General features: G+C 59.4%; 2 protein-coding genes across 4 annotated transcripts; one reads left to right on the forward strand and one right to left on the reverse strand.

Annotated features, from left to right (window-relative positions):
- Positions 1 to 680: 680 nt before the first annotated feature.
- On the forward strand, positions 681 to 7447 carry APH1A (aph-1A gamma-secretase subunit). 3 transcript variants are annotated; one of them, XM_090054367.1, is made up of 7 exons: positions 681 to 847; positions 3023 to 3193; positions 3505 to 3578; positions 4148 to 4270; positions 5090 to 5217; positions 5725 to 5878; positions 6477 to 7447. In XM_090054367.1, the coding sequence occupies exons 1-7, from the start codon at positions 735 to 737 to the stop codon at positions 6539 to 6541; spliced, it is 828 nt and encodes a 275-aa protein (XP_089910493.1). In that variant the 5' UTR covers positions 681 to 734; the 3' UTR covers positions 6542 to 7447. The 3 variants fall into 3 exon arrangements, with proteins under 3 accessions (XP_089910493.1, XP_089910494.1, XP_089910495.1); XM_090054368.1 differs by having other exon boundaries at positions 682 to 847; positions 5725 to 5848; XM_090054369.1 differs by having other exon boundaries at positions 710 to 847; positions 3432 to 3578.
- A 1507-nt stretch (positions 7448 to 8954) lies between these two features.
- On the reverse strand, positions 8955 to 16854 carry CA14 (carbonic anhydrase 14). Its single transcript, XM_090052913.1, has 11 exons — positions 16625 to 16854; positions 14536 to 14556; positions 12478 to 12657; positions 12202 to 12344; positions 11630 to 11725; positions 11134 to 11200; positions 10511 to 10668; positions 10270 to 10396; positions 10022 to 10042; positions 9748 to 9832; positions 8955 to 9369 (listed from the first exon to the last, which is right to left on the reverse strand). Exons 1-11 carry the CDS (start codon positions 16680 to 16682, stop codon positions 9303 to 9305), a joined length of 1023 nt encoding a protein of 340 aa, XP_089909039.1. The 5' UTR covers positions 16683 to 16854; the 3' UTR covers positions 8955 to 9302.
- Positions 16855 to 17148: the final 294 nt, after the last annotated feature.

A 17148-nucleotide genomic window follows, 5' to 3' on the forward strand; every position in this document is an offset into this window, starting at 1 on the left:
TGACTGGAGGCCATCATGTGTATGAAACTGGAAATAGGATAACTCTAACTCAAAAGCACATCTAACTTGATCCCAGCCATGCAGTAAAAAAGATCACCCCCTACTAATTCAAAAGCACGTCTAACTTGATCCCAGCCATACAGCGGATGCAATAAAAGAGATCACTACCCCCACCCCCCAAAATGTCAAAAGCACATCTAACTTGATCCCAGCCATGCAGTAAAAAAGATCACCCCCTACTAATTCAAAAGCACGTCTAACTTGATCCCAGCCATACAGCGGATGCAATAAAAGAGATCACTACCCCCACCCCCCAAAATGCCTTGCCGCTCTCATTCAGCATCACGGAAACAGACAGGTTCCACCACCCCCGGGTGTTGGGGCTTTAAAAAGAACTGTCCCTAATTTGCACCCTAAATACATGCAATCGGTGATTTATCCCGTGGGATTCGTGAATCGCGAGCATTTGCGCTGCGCGCGCACGACGTAGCTAGCGAAACCGCGCTTTGTCGGGGCCGGCCGGGCCCAAAAAAACTACAGCCCCCAGCATGCCCCGCGGAGGAGACGCCGGAAGTGCAGCGGGGTTGAGCCGCGCCTGTGACAATCTACCCTGATGAGGAGGGGTGGGCGAGTGGGCAGCAGCGTAGCGCGCCGCGGCCGGCCAATGAGAGGCGGGGCTTGTCGGCTTCCGTAGCCGGGGGAACGTTTCCTCTGGGGCGGCGGCGCCGGGCGCCATGGGGGCAGCCGTGTTTTTCGGCTGCACCTTCATTGCCTTCGGGCCCGCCTTCGCCCTCTTCCTGCTCACGGTGGCCGCCGATCCGCTCAGGGTCATCATCCTGGTGGCGGGGTGAGCGGGGCGGGGCAGGGGGCAACTGAGGGGGGGCTTGGATTTGACTCGTGGGAGGAGTTTGGGGGGTGAGCAGTTGGGGTGGGGCTGAGTCTTGCTTCATGGAGGGCTGAGGGTGGGCTGGGGTCTGCCCCATGGGGGACAGGGGGCACGTGGGGGGCGGCTAGGCAGCTGAGGTGGGGCACAGGGTACCTCAGGGGGGCAGAGAGCCTCTTGCGGGGGGTGTCTGAGGGTCAGGCTGTGCCTGGAAGCTGGTGGCTTCCCTGCAGGGTAGCCCCATGATTGGGGTGCTGCTGGGGGTCTGGGCCCAGGGAGAGAGAAGTGGGGGTGAGGGACATGGGTGTGTATGGGGGGGGGCGCTGGGGCCATGGGAGAGATTGGGCAGGTGTCAGGGGAGTGACTAGGAGGTGACACTCCCCCCCCCCCCCCCACACACACACACACACGTGCATGTACACTGGGGTCACTGGTCTCGTCATCACTGACATCATTGCTCCCAGGGGTTGCATCACTGGTTGATTTCTCAGGGCAGGCATCTGCAAGTCGCAGAGTTCAGGGCTGGCAGAGCAGGGCTTCTTCCCAGCCGTCGCCCCAGGAGCTGCCCACTGGGGCCACATGACTAAAAGCATAAGAGTTGCCATTGACTGTCAGGCCATCTTGCCTGGTCTTCTATGTCACATGGTGGCCAAGAGCAGAGACTGAGGGTCTGAGCAGGGTTTTCCCCTGTTCCTCTCTCCCTTGCAGCCTCCGGCATCTAAGGTCCGGGCAGCTCTCATGCAGAGGCCATGCCCCTCACTCACACACAATAGCTACCGATGCCCCTTTCCTCCAAGACTGGGTCCAGGCCTTCTATGAATGTGGCCATACTCTCATCATCCCCTGTGCTTGATGGGCTCTGAGGAAGCTCCTGGCCATACAGGCTCTGGAGGGACAGGCTTCTTGCAGGGGGTTCTCCACATGCTTCTGGCTGACAGGCCCCAGCTGGGCTGAGCCTCCCCTGGTGCAGGTGAAACAAGGCTTTAAAATGTTCTTCACCATTCAGACTGGGAGCCCTAACTGGCACTTCCTGGCTTCTGGTTTTCTGCCTTGCTGAGTTAGTGCTTAACATTCCTGGGAGGATTTGGTGGTCAGGGGGGTGACTTCCCTGTTTCCTCAGCCACTGAGTGGTTTAAGTTTGCAACCTCATGCTCCAGAAAGGACACAATTAGCACAAGGCTGCAGCCCTGGCTCCAGCTTAATGAAGTAATCTGTGTGGGAACTGTAGGGGCTGTGTAGGTGGCTTCCCTCACCAGTGCCAGAGTAGCTCCTTCAGCATGGAGCGACTGCTGGCTTGAGCTGCCTTTCCAGCTCTGAAGCCCAGGGATTGCTCAGTATGATACCACAGATACAGGATCTCCTTGGGGCAGCACCATCTGCATCTTGCCCTTAGTCAGTTCTGTGTTATGTTGGTCTTTAGCTGGCCCTGTAACACATCTCCTTTGCAACTGTTGCCACCAGCCGGATGTGAACGTGGAGCTCTGCATTGAAGTGCACGAGTCTCTTCTGCTTGATCTAGAAGTCAGGAAAAGTTCTCAGAGGTCCTGTGACTGGAACCACCATGGAAAGGGAACAGAGGAGCAGCCTGGCTGGGGGATGGGTTACTTCCTTTCCATGATGAATAAATAATTTTTCCAGCTAGACTTCAGCACTAGGTCTGCCTGGACCCACTCCTTGGGCTATGCAGTCGGACCCACTCCAGTCGGTCTGTTGCAGCTGATAGCACCATGTGTCATGACTCATAATGAACATAAGGGATTTGGTATTTAAGCAAACAATGGAGAGCCAAGCAGCTTGATACTGGTACATGCTAGTGTGTGTACCCTTTCTGGGACAGGCATAGGTAAGAGACGCATGTGCTTGTGACTTGAAGGTGATGATAGTTGGTGTCTTCCCTGGTGACTGCCTCCTAAAGGCAATAAGTGACACAATTTCCAGTGTGAACATGAAATCTAGTCCGCCTGACTCCAAATCTGCAAGACCGCATACTTCCTACATGCTTCTGCATGTGACCAGCCTGACGTGTGGGAGCTTGATTAGATTACAAACTTCCCTCACCCAGCACATGACACACCCAAGAGCCCCAGAGGCGGCAGCAACCCATGGTTCAACCCACGTCGCCTTTCTTCTTCCCCACAGGGCATTTTTCTGGCTTGTCTCCTTGCTCCTGGCTTCCCTGATCTGGTTCATTTCAATGCATCTCAGCGATCCAGAGGACTCCAAGCTGCAGTATGGCCTGCTGGTCTTTGGGGCTGCTGTGTCTGTTCTGCTACAGGAAGCATTCAGATTTGCCTATTTCAAGCTGCTCAAGTAAGAACCTGTCAGGCAGACTGCTCCCCCACCCCCAACTCCATGACATGGGCAGACCAGTGCTAGTCTCCTTTGTAGGATGTCCTGAAATCCTCAGATGAGAAGCTGGGTGGGACCTGGGCTTGTTGCTAGCAGCAGAAAGTGGCAGCAATTGTGCTGGATGACGCAACAGGTGTGGTGGGGGGAAGAGTCATTCTGTGAATTCCCTTCCTCCCTTGCTCCTTGATTGCCCTGGTAGGTGCCACTTCAGGAGAAATGCCTCTTGCCTCCAGCCCATGCATTCAGCCTCGCTCTTCCTTCTCTAACCCCAGGAAGGCGGATGAAGGCTTGGCCATGATCAGCGAGGACGGGCGCTCCCCCATCTCCCTCAAGCAGATGGCTTATGGTGAGTGAGCAGCTGGGCAGGGGCCTGTGCTCCCCTAAGGTAGTGGGCTGATCCCTCCACATGTGCCCTGCTGTAGATGCAAGGTTTTTTGGTGCTGGGGGTAATGTGATGCTGAAGCAGAACAGAATGCCCTTTCCCTGCCCTCCCATGTCTTTATCCCTCCTGCCTCTCTCTTCCCTTAATTTGTGGCTGGGGCAGGGCATTCAACAAAACCTAAGCAGAGGCCTGGGCTACAATAGGTGGCATGTTGGCACCATTGCTAACTCCCTGGGATGGATCCCTGTTCTGGCTGCCACTGCCTGCATGTAGTCTTGGTGCATGCTTGCATTGTAGCTGCCTCCTGCACACCCCAAAATGCCTTGAACACAGCACAGCACTGAATTTGCTGAGCATCTCTGCATGACACATCCACCTCCTCATGACAAATTTGGAGAATTGTGGGAAGGTATCAGGGAAGTGATTCTGTGCCTGTCGGGGTGGAGCCCAGTGCAGTATGCAGCATGGCCATCACTTAATTCCAGCTGCAATCACTGTCCTCTTCCCTCCCCACCTCCCCCCACCCCCTGCAGTGTCAGGTCTGTCCTTTGGGATCATCAGTGGCGTCTTCTCAGTCATTAACATCCTGGCGGACTCCATAGGCCCAGGCATCATCGGGATCCATGGAGACTCACCATACTACTTCATCACTTCCGGTAAGGAGTTTGTGAGTTTCAGGCTTGCTCCAGCCTAATACAGCAGGGATGGGGATGGGAGGGGGCACCCCTAGTAGCCTTCTCTTCCCTCTAGCTCTAGTGCAGTCCCCAGATATTGCAGCTGGGCCCAGAATGCAGGGCAAAGCCATCATGCTGGAGCTGTCTGGCATCTAGCCATGGACATCTGGGAATGAGCAAAGCCAGAAGAGATGGATTAAGGCTGGCAGAGAATTAGGAGTCATTGCAAACTCCAGCTTCAGAGGCAGCAGGGAGAGAAGGGCACTGTTGGCTAGAGTCCTGGGGCAAAATCCTGGTTCGCCTGCTGTCACCTGCGCCCAGTCTGACTCTGCTGGTGACCTTGCTGGAAGACCTCATGCTCCTACCCTGTCTCTTCCCTCCCCTGAACAATCAGTTCCTGGCTGCCTGCCAGGTTTGCTCAACCTTTCCACAAACAGAAAGTGCATGGAGACTCCTAAGGGAACAAATGGGGGAAGCTGCCATGACACAGATCCATGCAGCCATACTTGGACAGCTAGAGGTTCCATGTGGGAACCCCTCCTCCAGCCCAGCTGTAACTCTCCACCCTCCAGTGGCTTACAGTCACTGATGGTCCCAAGGCACTTTCCTTTAGGTCTGGGTTCTGGCCCCAGATTCCTCCTTCCTAGCTTCATCTGGAGCAGTCATTCCAATTCAGGGAGCTGTGACCCTCCACTCCAGGGCTGGTAGGGCTATATATTGTAGTGGTGGGTGAAGGGGCTGTAGAAGGAAAGCCAGCCACAAGCTACTTTACTGTGGTTCAGTCCCCTGTCTCTCCCCCAGCCTTCCTGACCATGGCAGTGGTCTTTCTGCATACCTTCTGGGGGGTGATTTTCTTCGATGCCTGTGAAAAGCGCCGGTTCTGGTCCCTGGGTCTGGTGGTTGCCAGTCACCTCGTCACATCCGGGCTGGTAAGTGAGCTTGAAGGAGCAGGCCCCATGGTGACAGTTGACAGTGTGGTCCCCATGACAGGGTGGCTGGTCTGTACTTTGTGGAGAGTAGCTGCTGGGTTAGCAAATCTAGAGAAGTAGAGGGGAGGGGCTATGCTGGTCTGTGACAGCAACACTAAAACATCTGACCCCTTTGTGTTGGCTACTTCAGAGACATGGGCCAAGACAGGTCTTCATCACCCCAAGGTAACCTGTTCTGATGTGCAGGGGGCTTGAGGAAGCTCAGGCAAGCTGTAGGGCTCCCCAGAGAGGCAGCCTGTTGGCCACAGAGCTCCTGAGTGAGGTGCAGCTGGGGTTAGTGCTGCTCTGCACTGCTGGAGTCAGCTTGCTAAGGGATTCTTTCCTTCAGGTGTGACCTGGGGTCAGTTGCTGGCATTGAACCCTGCCAGCAGAGATGTGTGGGGTCAGGGGCAATGCTGCCATGGGGGTTGGGAGCAGTGCCTGGCTCACTCCCTCCATCTCCCCCAGACGTTCCTGAACCCCTGGTACGAAGCCAGCCTCGTGCCCATCTACATCATCACCATCTCCATGGGCGTCTGGGCCTTCTTCACAGCTGGTGGTTCCCTCCGCACCATCCTCCTGTGCCTCCCCTGTAAGGACCCACCAGCCTCCTCCCGGGCGGGTAATGTGCCAGGGAGCTTGGGGGGCAGGTGGAAACCCTCATTACAAGGTGCTTGATCCTCACTCTAGTCCTGGAGCCTTTGTGACACTTGCTTGTCCAAAGGGGCTGGGCTGAGAGGGCTTGTGGGGAGGGGCACTGGGGGGGCAGCCGTCCCAGGGCTCAGATGTGTGATACCAAGGTGCAGGGAGGGCCCATACTCCATCACTGTTTGGGCTCAGGTGGCAATGCTCTGGGGAGAAGGGTGGTTTTTAGTTTGCCTTGGGATGGCTCCTGGCTGTTCCCACCTGCCATGTGCCCCTTGTGGGGGGGCACACGGGGACAGGCAGCCTTGGCTCTATCCCAGAGGGTTAAGGAGTCTCCATGGTTTCTGCCATGATGCCCAGCAAAGAGGCTGGCGTGTGCCAGTCACTGTCACCACATGGCTTCTACTGATCTCAGACCTCCCCCATGGGGGCTTCTACAGAGCCCTGGTGCCCCCGTGCCCTGCAAATGGAAGGGTTCCTTGCCTGTCACCACCCTCCCCCACCTTGGCCACCCAAGCTGCCACTGGCTCAGCCCAGGCCTGGCCCAGCCCATGACTCCTGCCCTTGCCTTGCAGGTAAGGAGGAAGAGAACAGCCGCGTGATGGTGTACTCAGCGCTGCAGGTCCCCGTCGAGGACTAAGTGTCCTGCTCCGCCCGGAGTCCTGCCTGCTGGAAACTCCTGCTAACACCTCAAGTGCCCTGCTCCCGGTGGTGGGGAGTAGCTGCAGCAGGGAAGGGGCTGCCAGGGTCGCGCAGTGCCCTGTTGGCTCTACACTGGATCCCTGGAGCTATAGTGTACCCAGGGAAACAGCCTAAGCCTCTGGCCCAGAGGCTCCCTGATCCCACTGGTGCTGCTATGGAGCCTCCGGTCTCATTAAGGACTGTTGCTTTCCTTTTTATGTCTCTAACGGGTACTCAAGGCCTGCGCGCTGCTGGAGCAGTGCTGTGGCTGACAGAGCTGGTGGGGATCTTCTAACCCCTCCACAGGGAGTACTTTCCCCAGAGGGCCTGTTCTGAGCTCAGCCACAGCCCTGCTCCCAGGGCTGTGCCCTGAGGGTGCCCTGCTGATCTAGGAACATTACAGCAAGCCTCTGGCGCTGCAGCTTGGGGGGGCGGGGTGAAGCCATGGGGCAGAGCCCTACTCCACAGCTGGGCTTGTAGCTGAGAGATTGCCCATCTGGGGATGGGAGGTGCTGGTCACCCTAGACCCAAGACAAAGATCTGGATGGCAGAGGGGTGTGTGGGTCACAGCTGCCACTCAAACCTTGGTACTGCTGTCCCTGTGACTGCAACCTTGCCCCAGAGGCTGGGGAAAGTGTTTGGATGCTGCTGCTTTCTAGGGCTAAAACCGATCAAACCAGTTGCCTCCTCCCAGCATGGGGGGCAGGAAAGAGGCAGCAGGCTGGCAGTGGCCCATCTTAAAAACCCTGCAGTCCTGACTGGTATGTGTGCTGTTACTGTCAGTATGGAAAGAAAGCTCATGGTTGCTGTAACATGAGGGTTTTAAACTACTGTTTTGGATCTGAAATAAAGTGATTTGACTACATGCTTGGATGGGGAATATGCTACTTCCCCCATGGACTGTGGGGGGGAGAAGTACCTTATTAGCAAGAGCAGAGGCTTGTATCAGAGCAGACTGATACAATACTGGCAGTCACCAGAGGGTGCCCTGTGACCTACCATGGCCCCAGCAGGACCCTGGGCACAACCAGTAGGGACTGGGCTGGCACTGGTGGGAGCTGCCTCTTCCCTTCACCCCAGGGCTAGCCTGAGCCTAGCACAGGAGACAACTGTGCAGGGACCCTGTGTCATCCGTGCATCAGAATTGATGTGCCTGTGCCTGTGCCTGCTTGGTGCCACGGCCCTTTCTACGCGCCCCTGGATAAATCCCCTGGCTGTGGGATGCTCAGGCAGAGGCCTGAGAGGTCTCTTCCCCCCCTGCCCCCACCACCAAACTGGCCATATCACAAGGCATCTGAGATGGGCACAGCTGCCTCTGGGGTCCCCTGGCACCAAGGGGGCAATGGGTGGAAAGATGCAACCTACCTGGCTCTGTGGAGAGCAGTTGCTGCATCATAGCCCTTCTCTGACCCCTTTGTTGTGCCCAGTTGCAACCCCAGGCCTCCAGCTGCCCCTGTGCCATCCTGCAGCCTTGGAGCTAGCTAGGCCCTGCATGACCTTTACCCACCCCCCAAGGGTGCTGCTGCAGTCCCCAGGTCTGCAGGAAGGAAATGACTGGGGGGGTGCTAGGGCTCTCAGCAGGATGGGGAGGGTCTGTCTTTCCAGTCTCTTGCAAGCTGTTGGACATGGAAGCCCGGTGCCCAGGCAGTGTTTTCCTCCCAGAGATCAAAGCAGCCCCCAGTCCAGACTTCCATGATCATAATGCGCTGTGACAGCCTCCACCAACTGGCTCCCCCGGCTAATCCCAGGATGCCAGAGAGGGGGCTGCGCTGGAGGGAGCGTGGTCTGGACTGCTGGAGTCATGCCTGGGGAACAATGAGCACGAAGGTCCCTGGCTGGAAGAGGCTGCACTGGGGAAAGGGGGTAGCTTCTGCACCCCAAGACATGACAGCCAGTCCCTGGAAACCCCCTGCAGGAACCCAGGAGTCCTGGGCCTGCAGCCAGCAGCATGTTGTGCCATGACCAGGGGTAGGGTCTGGCCCTTGCCTCCCCCCTTCTGTCTCTGGGGCTTGTTTGGATGCTCAGGCTGGAAGGGAGGACAAGACGACCCTGGCCAAAAAGTGCTTGAAGACCCTAAATCTCCTGGGTTTCCCCTAAGCCTTTAAACTCTTCTCAAAGTGGGACCTTGGTGGCTTCATCCTGGGGCAGGCCCAGAGGAGGGCTGGTGCATGCTCAAGTGCCCCCTCACCTGGCACATCCCCCAGCCCCTGCAGCCTCAGCTCCTCACTTGGGGTGGGGGGGGTGGTGAGAAAGGCAATTCCCTCCTCCCCCAGCTTCCTAGCAGCCCCACAAAGTACAGCAACTCCAGGCTGATCTGGGGAGAGGGTTTATTTCCAGACCTGGCCCCCAGTGCCAGCGGCATATTTGTGACGCAGGCAGGGGGGCCACTGAGTAGTGTGCTACATGTGGAGCATCATGGCAGATCTGGGGCCTGGTCCAGCTGTGCCCGAAATCTACCTGGACCCCCTGCCTTGTGGGTTCAGTGGCACCCCCAGAGCCACGGGGCTTGGTCACCACCAGCTGTGACTGTGGGCTGGCAGGATGGGGCCATGTTCTCCTGGGCTAAGACCTGCCGAACTCATCACACACTGGCTGCTCCCCCAGGCAGTGGCAGGGGCAGTGCTCCACCTCTGCTCCCGCTGTGCTGTCCATGCCTCCGCCTCAGGGCAGAAGCGTTAGAGTGGGAGGGGTGGCATCCGCGGGGCTCAGGCGCAACATCCCTAGCCCACCGTCACGCGCCTGGAGGAGGATTTGAACACAACGTCCTGCTCCCGGCGCCTCTTCATCCTAGCTTGGGGGGAAGAGATGGGTGTGTGTGGGATGGGGAGCCCCAATCCCCCTCCCTAATTTGCCCCCCCTTGGGCTAGGCCAGGGCAAGCTGGGCCATGCCAGGGCTCCCACCTGCTGCTCCCCATTGCCAGCCCCTGAGCCGGTGATTTAGAGCAGCTGGGGCCAGCTCCGGCTCCCATTGCTAGGCTGATGCTCTGCAGCAGGGGATGAGCTTGGTGTCTGGGACATCAGCTGAGGCCGGTGGAGCCTGGAGCTCCTCCAGGCTCTGATTGCATCTCAGCTGGGAGATCCTTGCTGCCCTGCTCAACTCCAGGGTAGCTCTGTGCCACCCCCAACCCAGGATGGCCCTCAACTCTCCTCTCTGCAGCCCCTCACCGTATCCTCTTCGCCACAAAGTGGGCAGCAAAGCCAACACCGAGACACCCGACCAGGACGCCGAAAATGATGGCGACAATCTCTCCTGTGCCAGTAAAGGAGGAAGCAGATGGGTCAGAGGTACGCTCAGGCTGGGGTGATGGGAAAGGTCTGGGGTGAGTCTGTGGGGGGCAGATGGGACCCAGAGCAGCAAACCCAGAGTCTGGTGGTCCCATTTCCCAGAGCCTCTCACCAGCTGTGTCCCTCCCCTCATTCATACCCGACAGAGCCTCACCTGTGCTGTAGCCCGTGGGACCTGCAAGAGAGGAGACGTGGTGAGGGGCTCATGTTGGGAGAATTCCCACCAGCCCAAGGCAGTAAGGGGCTCAGGACATGTCTGAGCACAACTGGGCTGGGAGCCCCTAGAAAAACTTGGAAGCTCTGGAGGCCCATGCGGCCAGATCCTGCCTTGGAGGTGCCAGGTCAGGGCTCCACATTTTCTACCCCGCCACCAAAACTCCCCAAGGCTGCCCCAGCACTCACCCACGGGGAAGGAGGCCAGCACCAGCCTGTCATTCAATGGCTGGGGCTCCCGGAAATTGTCCAGCAGGGGCTGCGGGTGGGGGCTCCCCAGCTCCGTGGAGAAGAGCGTCTGCTGCAGTTGCTGCAGCTGGAAAAGGGAATCAGTTGTGACATGGATGCTGCACCTCCAGGGGCTCTCCCTGGCCCACAGTGGGTGCCCCCCCACCCAATCACCCAGGCACTGTTCCCCTTGCTCCAGTACCTGGGCACTGGAGATGCGGACACGCTGGTGGAAGATGGTCCAGAGCACGCTCTGCAGGCAGGGCGGGGTAGTCAGCGACCCGTTGTAGCGGTAGAAGTGCCCCAGCCTCCGTGGCAGCAGCTCGCCCACGTCGAAGGCTGGGATGGAGACGCTCTGGCCTGGTGGGGTGGAGTGGGGTAGGCATCAGGGAAGGGATCTGGGTACCAGCCCCAGGCCCTGGGTGTGGGTTCCCTGGTGCTGAGGACATGCTGCAATTCCTCTGGGCATGTGGTGGCTCTGAGGTGCCAAGAACTGGATGAATGACTGGCGGATGTCGTGCCTACAGGGGCCTTGGAGGGGCCAGGAGTTCATGCAGCTGAAATCCAGGGCACAAAGCACCAGTGGGGACTTGCATGGGCTGGGGGGGCTGGTGACGGCTGTGTCACCCCTCCAGCTAGAAGTGGGTCTAGATCTGGCCTGGGGGATGAAACCCCTTGGACTTCAGCCATCCCATGAGTATGTCCATGCATAGGCCGGCCCAGCCCTGCCCTGAGGCCTCACATCCCAGACCTCCCCATACCTGCAACCCCTCTGCTGAGCTTCCTCCCCTTCCCCAGCCCCAACAGCCCAGCCCATGCCCCCACCTGCATGCTGGATGCTATCCAGGTGACGGAGGATGTTATCATAGGCAGGGTTGGGCACATCGCCAGCCTGTGGCAAGAACGGAGACCGGAAATCCAGGCCTGTTTTCCACCCCAGCAAGGCCAGGGGAGCAGCCTGGGGCCCGGGGGGCCTTGCCTGTATGGAGCTTCTGTAACAAGCTCTTGCTAATGAGCTTTGCCTGTCCCCAGAGCTGGCACCAGGGGCTGTCGGACCAGCTGGGTGCAGCTCCCGGTGTGGGCTCTGAGCTCCCTGGGACCCTCCTCCCGACTGCAGCAGGAGCCCCTGCTCTGATCAGATCAATGACCCCCAGGGCAGGGCTGATGCTCTGCCAGGCTGGGGGGATCCATTCCTCTGTGCTTATCCCCGGGTCCCTCAGGGGCAACGGGGCCATACCCTGGCCCCTCTGCTCCAGGCCCAGCATCATCCCCAAGGCACCCACCCTCCTGCCCCTTCCTCCCCAGAGGGACGGGGACTCACCTCGATGAGGATGCCCAGCACGGCCAGCCCATCAGCCTGGTGCTGGGCCTGGCTCAGGTTGGCATAGGTCTCCGAATTGTAGTGCACCACGTGCAGCTGTGGGGCAGAGAGCAGGAGCAGGACACCTGCCCGAGGTCACCCAGTAGCCAGGTGTCTGGGGCTCACAGTGCCTGAACTGGGACACGGCCTTGGGATTCCCCTCCCCTCAGTGGACCCATGAGGCTGGACCCTGGGTGGTGCCAAGCACCCGCCCCTCCCCCGCAGGCACCGGGCCCTCCTTCTTCCTCCCTTTCTCCCCTGGGGGCAGAGCCCATGGATGGATGGGACCCTGAGTGGCTCTGGGCTGTGGCAGGGGGTTGGAGTTGAACCAGGTACCCCGGCATCCGGCTGGGATTCCTCACAGCTCCTGTCCCACCCAGGAGGGCTTCAGGGGGGCAGTAAATGCTGCTGTCTAGACTAGGGGGGTCACTGCTTTCCCCAACCAGATGCTCCCAGGGCCTTCCTCCTCCTCCTCCTCCTCCTCCTCCCCAACCTTAGTCCCATCCTTGACCCCTGGCCCCAGCCCCGTTCACCTCCGCAGATGCCGCCTCGCCATCCAGCCGGTGCTCGGACCCCCTGGCCTGGCCCTGCCGGCCCCAGTGCAAGTGCAGCTGGACGGCCGTGCACACCCACGGCAGCCCCTGCAGAGTCATGGTGGGGGGCAGTGATATCTTCACTGCGGGGGCAAGCAGGGGCGTTACTGCAGGGGCTGGGGGGCTGTCAGGCTGTCTCTGCTGGGGAGCTGGGAGGGGAAGGGAAGGCAGCAGGGATCCAGCCTAGCTGGGCCCCCTGGGATGTCCCCTTCTCACCTGTATGGCCGTTGTTGTGGAGGGTGAAGGTGCCATCCCAGAGGCTCCCATACCCCAGGAGCAGGACGGGTGGCAGGGAGGGGTCATGCTGTGTGGCCCCCGTCTGGATGTCAATAGGGGATTGGGCTGTGCCCCCACAATCCGGGAAGTCAGCCTCCCAGTGCTCCTTGCCATAGGGACCTGGAGACAGAGGCAGTGGGTCACGGACAAGTTCAGGGGGAGACAGGGTTGCCTCAGAGCCCCCTCCCCTTTGGCAGGAGCTGGGGGTCTCCCAGCTCAACCCCCTAGAGGCATCTGAGCAGCGCAGGTGGTGGCTGAGATGATCTGAGTCACTCAGGGCAGGGCGCACAGCCCCGGGGTCCTGGCTCCCAGCCCCACCAGCTCTAACCGCTAGACCCCTCTCCGCTCCCCCAGCTGGGCACACAGCCCCCAGTTCCCTGCTCCTGGTTGTACCCCTCCAAGCTCATCACCTCCCTCTCGCTTGTGTCTCCCCGAATCTCAGGCCAACCTGCCTCCACGCTGGAAAGGGGTGGAGGGAAGTCAGCCAGGGTTGGGATTCAGGAGCTCCAGCTCTGCTACTGATGCCCAGAGCAGCCTTGAGCAAGTCACTTCACCTGTATGCAGGGGAGCAGAGCCAGAGGACAGGGGTGCAGAGGTAATTTGCATTCTCTGTGCACCCAAACCTCCTAGGCCCTGGGGGTTTGGACACCTCATGCCCTGCTGCAGACACTTGGAGGACATGGCCAGGAGTCGCTGGGATCTAAATGCAGCTGACTCTAACCAGGGGCATAGGGAGCACTTTATGCGCTGTCCTTTTAAATGCGCCCCTGTCCGATTCACTTCCCCCAACAGGAATAAAGGGACTCTGCTGAGCTGCCAAAAGGCTCTCGACTCCCTCTGGGGTGGCCTGAACCAACAGCTCAGGCCTCCTGACCCAGCTGGGCCTGGCATTAGCATGTGAATGGTCCCGCGCCACAAGAATGAGTTGGCTGGAAACATTTTTTCCGAGCGGGGAAGCACAAATAAAGGCAGTGGCTTCTCTGCAGCCCTCGTCATTGTCTTCCACCCTGGCCCCAAGCTGAAGTTACTAGGGAAAGAAAGGCCCTGCTGATGGGATACGCCAGCCAGAGCCAGCCCTGCTCAGTGCCTCCCTGGACTCCTGCCAGCCACATGGGGAGGGGGCAGGTGGAGGACAGCCTGGAGGGGCTCCCTTGGGGGGGCTTAGTAAGTGCTGGCACAGAGCGGCTAAGGTCAGACACTCCTCAGTGGAGATGCACCAAAGCCAAATTCAGCTCTGAGCTCTCCTGGGGCAGCAGCATCCACACTGCAGCAGCAGGCATCAAGCCATGAAGTTGATCATTTGTGCCCCCAACCTGCTGTGAGGCAAGTGGCTGGGGCATGGTAAGGCTAAATGATGTGCCCAAGGTTGCTGGGGGGGTCAGTGGTGGAGGAGGCAGTGCAGGATCCCAGCGGGGTGGAGGCTGGGCTGGATCACGCGCCCCTGGCATCAGCTCATGGCCACAAGGCCTCTTAGGTGCGGATTACAGAGGCCAGGGGATCCGCCGTGCCAGGCTGCGCTGGGCTAATTGGATGTTGGGTGGGCAGGAATGCAGCTGGGAGCCGGGGCTGCAGTTGACGCTGCTCCGTGTTATGTAAAGGGCCCGGGAGCACAAAGCACCCATTGGAGCTGGGAACCCAGGAGTCCCGACCTGCCCCCCCTGCCCCCCAGCTCTTGGGAGAGAACCCAGGCGTCCTGGACTGACCCACTGATCCCCCACAGGGGCACCTGGGCCCAGCCCCGAGGCGCAGGAGAACTTGCATGTCCTGAGCTCCCGAAGAACCAGCCCCTGCCTGCTCAGGGTCTTCTCAGGTCACCTGGGGCCCATCACAGGCTGGGAGAGGAGCCCAGTGCTCAGGACTTGGGGGCTCTGTTTCCTGCTCTGGCTGGGAGCCTGGCTGAGTGGTTAGAGCAACAGTCTGTGCAGAACTGCAGGGTCCTATTCAGGGTCCTGCCATGAGTGTTTCCTCAGTGGGACGGGCCCGGGGCGGCCGCCTTACCTGCATATGTCCAGTGGGACTCTGCAAGGCAAGCAGACAGAGGCACTTAGTCAGCACAACCAGCCCCAAGTCAGCACTATTCCCTACCAGCATCCTATAATGATCTGTGACCCCCCCGCCCCCCGAAACAGCCACATCCCTGAATGTATGAGTGGGGGTCTGTGATTTGCAGACTCTGTGAGCCCAAACCTCCTAGGCCCCGAGGATTTAGACCCTAGCCCTTCCTCTAACCTCGCTCCGTCTCCTGCACTCTGACCCGGCTATTAAAGGCCTGCCGGGTTCCACCCCAGAAGCACCCGCATCCCACTGCACTGGGGGACCAGGAGCCCTGTAGATGGGCTTCAAGCACCCAGACTTGCAGGGGGGAGGCTAGCTCAGTCCTGGCCTGCTTGGCGCTACCTCGGCTTTTGTCTCCTAGGCTCCCTGCCCGGGTGGTTGGCTCCTAGGAAGAGGTCAGCATGTCCTCAGGGAGCTGGGAGTGAACCCCGCAGTGCCTCCGTCGCAGCTCCCTTGGCTGGATAGGGAAGGCAGGACTTGGAGTAGGAGTAGCTGGGGCCAGCTCCGCCTGAGCCCCTGGCCCCTCTGTCTTGGACAGTGCAGGTGGAAGGGGGGGGAGCTGGGGACCAGGATTAAGCGTTCCCAGCTGAAAGGGCATCAGCTCCTGCAGCTGAGATCTGATCCCCGCTGGGACTGGAACCGAAATGAATCCTCCAGCCCGGCTCTGTCTGAGCAGATGGGGGTGTGGGGCAGCTCCTTGTCGAGGCAGCTGCCATGGGGTTCTGGTCGGCTGGGAAGCAAAGGGCAGGGCCGGGGGATGACCCCCAAGGGCCCCCCGTCTGCCCAGGGTTTGGCTGATGCACCCCCCTGCACCCAGTGCTGGAGCTCTCCACCTCCCCGTCCCAGCTGTTTGAGACGGGAAGTAGATGAGGAAGTCAGCAAGGCACGTTGCACAGGCCATCCCTGATAGGTCTTGCTCTGAGAAAGCATGAGGTTTAGGAGGTTTTAGACTTCAGGGCTGCCCCAGCTGCCTCTGCGGGGCCTGTGCAGTGGAGTCTGTCCCATCGCGCCCACACGGGACAAGTGACAGGGCTGTGTTCCCCCCGTGCAGCCCCAGTGCTCTGACCCTGGCTGTTCCTGGCCCTTCCTCTCCACTTGAAAACTCAAAGAGATCCCGTGGGGAACAGCACTGTCCAGGCAATCTGGGGGTTCACATGTTTCCTTTCCCTTTCCCCTTCCCTTTGCAAAGCTTCCCCCATTGCAGCTGAGAGAGGGGAGATAAAAGGTCCACGCTGGCACCTTTCTCTCCATCCCACAGCACCAAGGCCCCTTGAGCTTTCCCCAGCCCCAATCCTGAAGGAGGCTGCAAACTCCCCCATCTCCTGTGGAGCCCGGACACCCAGCGCTGTGCGTGACAGGGACCCTGGCTGGGCAGAGGGGAGCCGAGATGCTAGTGAGATGGGGGGGGGGCGGTGTTTGGCTTCAACCCCCCCACCCCCCTTACACAGAGCACTGCAAACGTGGCGGCTGGAAGAATAAAACCAGCACAGACTTGGCATGGAAGAAACGTGCAGCCATTGCACTGTGGCAGGGGTGCAGAGAGGGGACTCAGGGAAGTGTCTCAGCTCCATGGGGTCTGTGTCTCCAAGCCCCAGAGCCAGATCCTGCCCCCCCAACTCCCCGCACTGACAGCCCAGGGTCCTACTGTCCTGCTCAGGTCCTATGACCTTTATCCAAACTTTGAGGGTTCCCCCCAGGCTCCCAGCTCCACGCTGCTACCAAAGGAGCTCCTGTCAGGCCATTTATCAAGGCAGTCTGGTCTCAAGTGACCCACGTACAAGGGCAAAGAGCCCAGCAGGGTGGGGGGACGGGGGACAGCGGGGTGGGGACTGGAATGGGAGCCCCATTGCAAAAGCGAGAAAGCCCCATCTTATTTAGGAAATTTTTTTGTATTCCAAGCTGAATCAGCCAAATCAATTCCAAATCCATTAATCATTCGAGAACCATAGGCGAGAAAGCCCCATCCTGCAAATCTGCATGGGACGAGGCTAAGCAAGGGGATGAAGGTGCCCTTCCTGCCCCAGGCACTTACTGCTGCCTCCAGCCACCACCTGCGATGCTCCTTGCAGCAAGAGCAAAGCCACCAGCATCTTCCAGCTCCCCCAGCCCTGGCAGGTGGCTCCGAGAGTCTCAAATGCTGCTGGTTTCCAGAGGACTAGGTCTAGGCAGTGAGGTCGTCCCGGGACCTTGGCTGGCTCCAGCTCCAGGAGTGACTTGATCTCACCCCCCTTCCACTCCACACTGGAGCTCAGCCCTGCACCACTCCACAATAGCCCGGCAGGCAGCGGCCGCTTTTAAGGTGGCTCTCCCAGGCAGCTCCAGCCCGGCCCCTGCCAACGGTCTCAATGCCTTAAATACTCGTGTCCACACGCAGGGTTTCACGGCAGGGATCTGGCCACAGGTCAGAGCCGGAGGGAAGCCAAAGCATTTGGCTCCTTCCATGTTTCTCACAGCTGAGGCAGAGAGTGATCTGAGCAGGGGCCACGCGAGGCTGGGCCCGGTGGTCCCATAGGGCTTGGGATCACAAGGATGCTGTGTCTTTTGCTTGACATGGTC

This window comes from Crocodylus siamensis, chromosome 6 (genome assembly GCF_052110815.1).
Source record: "Crocodylus siamensis isolate JL-2025a chromosome 6, ASM5211081v1, whole genome shotgun sequence".
In the NCBI taxonomy this organism is placed as follows: domain Eukaryota; kingdom Metazoa; phylum Chordata; order Crocodylia; family Crocodylidae; genus Crocodylus; species Crocodylus siamensis.